At 39.0% G+C, this 6,841-nt stretch overlaps 1 protein-coding gene across 1 annotated transcript; it reads left to right on the top strand.

The window, feature by feature from the left end:
• Positions 1-1,992: 1,992 nt before the first annotated feature.
• On the top strand, positions 1,993-6,780 carry LOC140060104 (cytochrome P450 2J4-like). The gene is made up of 3 exons (XM_072106176.1): positions 1,993-2,874; positions 4,223-5,212; positions 6,082-6,780. The coding sequence occupies exons 1-3, from the start codon at positions 2,535-2,537 to the stop codon at positions 6,252-6,254; spliced, it is 1,503 nt and encodes a 500-aa protein (XP_071962277.1). The 5' UTR covers positions 1,993-2,534; the 3' UTR covers positions 6,255-6,780.
• Positions 6,781-6,841: the final 61 nt, after the last annotated feature.

Here is a 6,841-nt window from a genome sequence, read left to right as displayed (position 1 = left end):
TTGGAAGATAAACAAATATAATGTATAGGCCTAATATAATACTAATATTCAGGTTATCCAAAAGTCAGACTGTAAAATCAGGCTAATAACTAATAAGATTGACATAGAGGGCGAAATCACTCAAAACTATGTGGTCCCTAATTTTGGGAGGGGATTGATTAAATAATCTTATTTACCTTTTATTTACCCTGTAATATAATGCTATAGTAAATATACTGCGTTTATTCTATACTTGGTAGACTACTTATTACAATAACTAAGGCATGTTACTGACCTATCTGAACCCATCCAATTAATTCATTCATTCTTCAATAATTAACTTTGGATTTACTAATTATTAATACTATAGCTTACGCCATCAAAGCTTACGTTATTGTAGAAAGATGTGTGAACATCTAGCAGAACAACTTGAATTGGAATTTTGTCTTTCCTCGGTAAAATGTTATATACCTGTTTGTACACTACGACTGTCTGAAACATTTTTATGTGACGAGATAGAGGGCGCTACCAAATAATTGAAAACTAGTCTGAGTAGAGTACTCGACAGAAACAACGTAAAGCTTGCCGTTCTCTCTCACGTAAGCGCATCGCAAGTTTGACCAATCACGGCACGATGGATCGTTTGTGATTGGTCAACTCATTTGCGTTGCACCTACGTCGTTGTAAGTTGCGTCCAAGCGTGAAACACACTTTTAGTAAGTCTTCCTTCTCCTACTAATGGCATGTTCACACACTACATTCCTCTTATCGTTTCTTATTAAATCAATTGACTTTTGAAATAAAAAAAAACAAGGGTGTTTTTATTTTATCTTGTGATGAGTTATGTTGTTTACTTTACCTAATCAATAACATATATTGGTAAATTCACACATTTGTTTCCTGTTTTTGATCAATAATCGATATTGCGCGCGTCACTGCGCACCTGTGACGACACTACTCGTAGCAGATGTGAAGCGATATCACACATCTGTGATCATTCAAGCGAAGACAGTTTGATTATTATGTAATCAGAGGTGTGAGGGATTAACATGTTTTTATCCTAGAAACTGTCGCATTTCGTACCTTGTGTGTTTGCTAGATTAAAAAATATGAAGAAAATGGTTTTCACAGAAAAGTTAGTTGGGCCAACGAGAATTTGGTTTAAAATGGAGTACAATAGGTCTCTGCGCACCTGTCGAATGGCCGGCGGGGAAGGAAGCTTTGAGAACGTGGTGTATAATCTATACTTTCGGTGTCAAAGTTAAAAATATACTATAAACTATATGTTCTATTCGGTAAAGCTCTATCTACACTATCAAACTAGTTTGACGAAAAAATGTGCCCAAATATGATACTGATAATAATTCCCAAATATGGTAGTGATATGAAATCATCATATCTATGTATGGGCACATCATCACATTTTGTTGTCCCATAAAGTTTGATAGTGTAGACAAAGCTTTAGTTACTCTGTAATCAGTCTGCTTATAGTGTATTTAATTTTAGGGATGCTGCTAGAAACTTATACACAATTAAACTTGGTTCCCACTAGAACGCAACGCAAGAACCAAGCCGCAACGGAAGCGAATAATTCATCGCTAGGATTGGACATTTCGCTTGCGTTGCGGCTTACGTCATTGCGTTGCTTTCTAGTGGGAACCAAGCTTTATAATTGAGGACACGTACGAACGTCGACCCTTCTTATACGAACAGTTATTTTAATGATGTTACGATTATACTGCTGAAATACCTCTAATACCGTGGACTAAAATAGCAATACATTTTCCGTGGTACCCTACGCTTCCGCTTTTCGAAGTGTGATAAAAAACAATTAAAAACCTTTAACTTTAGAATTCAGAAATGGGCGGTGCATTAATGCACCAATCAGCGACAAGGCTTAACTTCGGACGACACGCATTGGTTGGATGTTACTAAGCCAACTGCCAATCCACACCCGCTTAATATTATATAATCATTATGCAATGTTCTATGACACATATGGATCGTGATGCAAACACATCTGTTGAGGCCAAACTATGCCATATCAGCGGCAAGCCTTCACACCTATCCTACGGGTCGTGAGGCGACCCTAGCGCTGCGTATACATGACCTCTTCACGAAATCGTCACAGTGAGGACCTCAATAGGAAACGACGACGTGCTAACCTTACGGGTTATACTATCGACAAAAAATACGCGGTTTACATTGTTTAAAATTTTGACAGTGTGTGTCGTGACTTTTCTCGTATATTGGATATCAGCCGTGACGTTGTTACCGCCATCAACCCAGTTGGAGAGACATAAGATCGGTCGCTCTCTAGAAGTACATTGCACTGAACAAACTAATTACCACGCTAATAGCAATCGGCAAAGTCGTTGGAGTAGGACCATATACTCGGACCAGACCTCTATCTAAATTCGAGCGACTGAAATCAGACAAGCACTCCCATCAAACCAGCTCAGAGCTTTATCAAAAATCGCGAGCGACATCAATTAAGACCAGTACTGACTTATATAACACAAACTGTTGCTTTATTATTTATAAATACGCCAATTATGGATATACATCTTAGCAATCTCACTTTGACTCTCTTCCTCCCAGTCGTGTTACTCCTCTTCACATGGCACTACGTCAGCTCACGACTGCATACAGGGTTGCCACCAGGACCGACTGGTTTACCAGTGGTCGGCTACCTCCCATTTCTTGGTCTCAAACCGTACAAGACGTTTACAAAGCTGGTCAAGCAATATGGTCCTATCTACAGCGTGAAGATGGGTTCGCGAATTGTGGTCGTACTGAATGGATGTACGGTTATCCGGGAAGCGTTTGTGAAGAAGGGGCGCCAGTTTGCAGGACGTCCACACTGGATGCTAAGTAAACTGAACGGCGGTCGAGGTGAGTACTTTTATCATCATAAATTATATAAAAATAACATATTTAGTTTACATTGTAACCAGACCTCTGCGGGGGCCAAGATTCCTATTAGTACGGATTTTTCTCGGTGTCAATTCTATATTGGCGCGTTAGGTTTTGGCGAATTGATTCAGAAAATTACTAGGGATGTATTCGAGTGTGTTTATACTGCTGTCACGTGAAAGGGACACTATACAAGGCATATAGACGTGTACTATGGGCAGATTCTTAAAAAAACAACACTCGATTAACAAAACGCATAGAACCACGTCCAACCGTTGCACCAAAAACTATAGACCAAAGGAAGAAGAAAAGGCGGGAATTCATTTTTTTACAATAACCCTAAACCGATTAGTCTGCGCCTGTAGATGACAGATCGCCCTCTCAGTCCGCATTATTCTCCTCTCTGATTATTTACATTAAAAAAAGAATTGTTAAACATTTTGTACCGTTTATCAAGGTTACCGAATGAAATTTATCATGCATGCTGTCGAGATAAGCAAACATGACGATGGAAAAATGAGCAACATAAAATAGTCTAAACTACATTTTATCACTCATCCTATATCGTCTGTTTATTGATTGACGTCATCGCGTATTTATGTTCACCTTGACTATGTTAGTTTGGCGCACCGTTGATGACCTTGATGTAGACGGCCGCCGTGCACATTAACCTTGTCTCAAGACCAAGATTAATTAGTTGTTTGTAGAGGGGTGGTTATCAATCACCCAATAGTATTCTCAGGGACTATTAAAATTTGGCAAACGTTTGTGATAAATGAACAGAACAGTAGGCCCTACTTGCTTTAATGATTTTTTTTCTAAAAATGTTTAATTAACGACTACAATAATTTATTGTTTTTGTACGCGCATAATTTTTCGCGCGTATAAAAACGGTTGTACTATCCATTTTTGTACGCGCCTCAAATTTGTTCATGTCATGATAATAATGTGATTAAAAATCTAATATGCATACTACTAACAATTCAATTGTTCATGATCACCGCAATAAGTCCCTATTCAGATGACACATCTATTAAGGGGCACTTTTCAGTCAACCGCCATTAATGGGACGCTTTGTTGGGTCTCGAAGGGGTTCTAAGGCTTGGTTCCCACAAGGACGTAACGCAAGGACGTAGGCGCAACGCAAGTGAGTTGACCAATCACACGCGACTGTTCGAATAATCCATCCCTTGAGATTGGTAAAATCACTTTTCGTTGCGTTACTTCCTTGCGTTGCGTCCTACTGAGAACCAAGTTTAACAGTACAATAATCAAAACAGGGGCAACTACTGTATATAAAAATTTCTCTTTCATTTCACTTTTATAGGTATTGCAAATCATCAGCCGACAACTCATTGGCGGGAAATCCGTAAATTCTCCTCTAACATTCTGCGCACATTCGGAGACCGCCATTCAAAGATGGAAGCCAAAGTAACGCAAGAGGTGTCGTACTTCATTCAAGATCTGCACAAGACGGACAGCCAATCAGTTGACCTCCGTCACAATGTCCAACGAATGGTCAGTAACGTCATCTGTTCAATATGCTTTGGAGAACGATTCGAATACGACGACCAGCAGTTTCAGAAGTTAATACACTACGTTGGGATTTTCTTTCAAAATATAGACAGTAAAAGTGCGACGAACTTTTTGCCGTTTCTCTGGTATTTGCCAATGAAGGCGAATACTGCAGTAGAAGAAACCTACACGTTTATCATGCGGTTTGTAGAAGAGCGTATCGAATCGCATCAGGCGACTTACAATGCAGACGAACCAAGAGATTTTATAGATTTATTTATCACGGCAAACGAAAAATATCAACAACCAAAAAAGAATGGAGCAATCGAAGAAGACGTTCATAAGACATCTTACAACATCGACGACCTTAAGTACATTGTTATTGATCTGTTCTTTGGTGGCACAGAAACCGTCATCGCGGCAATCATGTGGAGTTTAGTATACATGCTGGTTTTCCCAGACGTCCAGAAGAAGGTTCAGGATGAACTGGATAAAGTTGTTGGCAGAGAAAAGAACGTTACCATGAGTGACAGGAAAGAGCTGCCATACACGCAGGCAGTCATTAAAGAGATTCTGCGCATGTGCAATGTCATCCCGATGGTCATACCGCATGAAACGGTCGAGGATATTGATTTGTGTGGATATAACCTTCCGAAAGGAACAACAATCTTTGGAAATTTGTACTCTGTTCACATGGACGAAGACGAGTGGTCCGAACCACACACGTTCAGACCAGAACGGTTTTTGGATCCCAACGATAATAGTACAGTGACGTCAGAAGCATTTATGCCATATTCAGCCGGTAAGTATGTAAGCCTAAAGCTTAGTTCCCATTGGTACGCAACGCAATGACGTAAACGCAACGCAAGTATTTTGACCAATCACAAGTGACGGATTATTCGAACCTCTCTTTGTCATTGGTCACTCGCCTGTATTGCACTTACGTCATTGCGTTACATATACACATCGACAGATGATACAGTTGTTTTTGAAGATCTGTAGGTTTACGTATAAAGCGAAACTCCAGATTGTTAGGTTTACCGCACAAATTATACCGTCTGCTCCCTGAACTTACAACCCCTAGAAGACGCACTCCGCTTACATAATACTGTAGTCCCATTTAACATGTTCGTTTTCTACAAAACATCTTCTCTCGACACCTGTTAGTTCATGGCCCAAGGTACAACATCTTTCGCACATTTTGAAGAAAACAGAAATTAAATTGTTAATACAATTTGGTCACGTCTAATAAACAATAACAAAATAAGTAACTAATTTGAGAAGTGTACAAACACGTGACCGACAAATACAGCAGACATTGGTAGAAGAGGATAGTCGCGCACTTTCTAGAAATTTAACGACTTCGAAACTAAGATACAATATATATATATATATATATATATATATATATATTCACACGAAATAATTAGGCCTTAATAAGATAAAATCTATACCTTTTCGCGAAATTTTAATACTATACGACTCAAAAGTTTTGTAAAATCGAGATGATCACAGGTACATCGAGTTATGTACGCGACGTGAGTCACGTGACTGTCTCTGTTGAGACATTTAAACAACATTATGATTACTATTTATTTCTGTACGCAGAAGCTTGTATTCAAATCTAAATAAATTTCAACAGTAAACAACGATTTTGATTTTTGATTTTAGGTCGCAGAAATTGTTTAGGGGAGCATCTAGCGAAAATGGAAATTTTCTTATTTTTCACATCGATATTGCAGAAGTTTACAATAGAGTCTGTTGGAACCAATCCCAGCCTAGATGGTCGCAATGGTATCACACACATGCCGCATCAGTTTAATCTCACTGCAACACCAAGATGATACTGCATCTCTCCTAGATGGTCGCCATAGTATCACACACATGCCGCATCAGTTTAATCTCACGGCAACGCCAAGATGATACTGCATCTCACCTGATGGCTCTCGTATCTCACACTTTCCGCATCAGTTCATCTCACGGCAAAACCAACATGATACAGCATCTCTTCTGATGGCATCAGTTCATCTCACATTTTCCGCATCAGTTCATCTCACAGTAACGCCAAGATGATACACCAACCCTTAGAAAAGATCCTCATGATAAAACAGGGTGGGAGATGGTCCCATGGTATCACACACTTGCCGCATGAGTTGAATCTCACGGCTACGCTAGATACAGTAATCTACTAGATGGTGCCCACGATACACATCATTTTTCCTCCTAGATTGAGGAAACATTAGTGAAACCTCACGACAACGATATGATGATAGTTATGTGGTTCCCGAAGTTTATCACATACATCAGTTACATTTAAAATCAGTTAAATAGAATAGGAGAGACTTTATTACAAAGTATAGGCCTATTACAATAAATACAGAATTATTTACAACAGTGTGAACACAGTTTATATACAAATAATAGTACTTAT

This window comes from Antedon mediterranea, chromosome 10, assembly GCF_964355755.1.
Source record: "Antedon mediterranea chromosome 10, ecAntMedi1.1, whole genome shotgun sequence".
Classification (NCBI taxonomy): domain Eukaryota; kingdom Metazoa; phylum Echinodermata; class Crinoidea; order Comatulida; family Antedonidae; genus Antedon; species Antedon mediterranea.
This window is presented reverse-complemented; position numbering and strand designations above follow the sequence as displayed.

What these genes read in the sequence shown, in the direction of transcription:
- LOC140060104 (XM_072106176.1), top strand. Translation starts at nt 2,535, where the DNA reads ATGGATATACATCTTAGCAATCTCACTTTGACTCTCTTCCTCCCAGTC. An exon ending in TAAACTGAACGGCGGTCGAG is followed by an intron (nt 2,875 to 4,222) that starts GTGAGTACTTTT and finishes TCACTTTTATAG; the next exon opens with GTATTGCAAATCATCAGCCG. An exon ending in ATTTATGCCATATTCAGCCG is followed by an intron (nt 5,213 to 6,081) that starts GTAAGTATGTAA and finishes TTTTGATTTTAG; the next exon opens with GTCGCAGAAATTGTTTAGGG.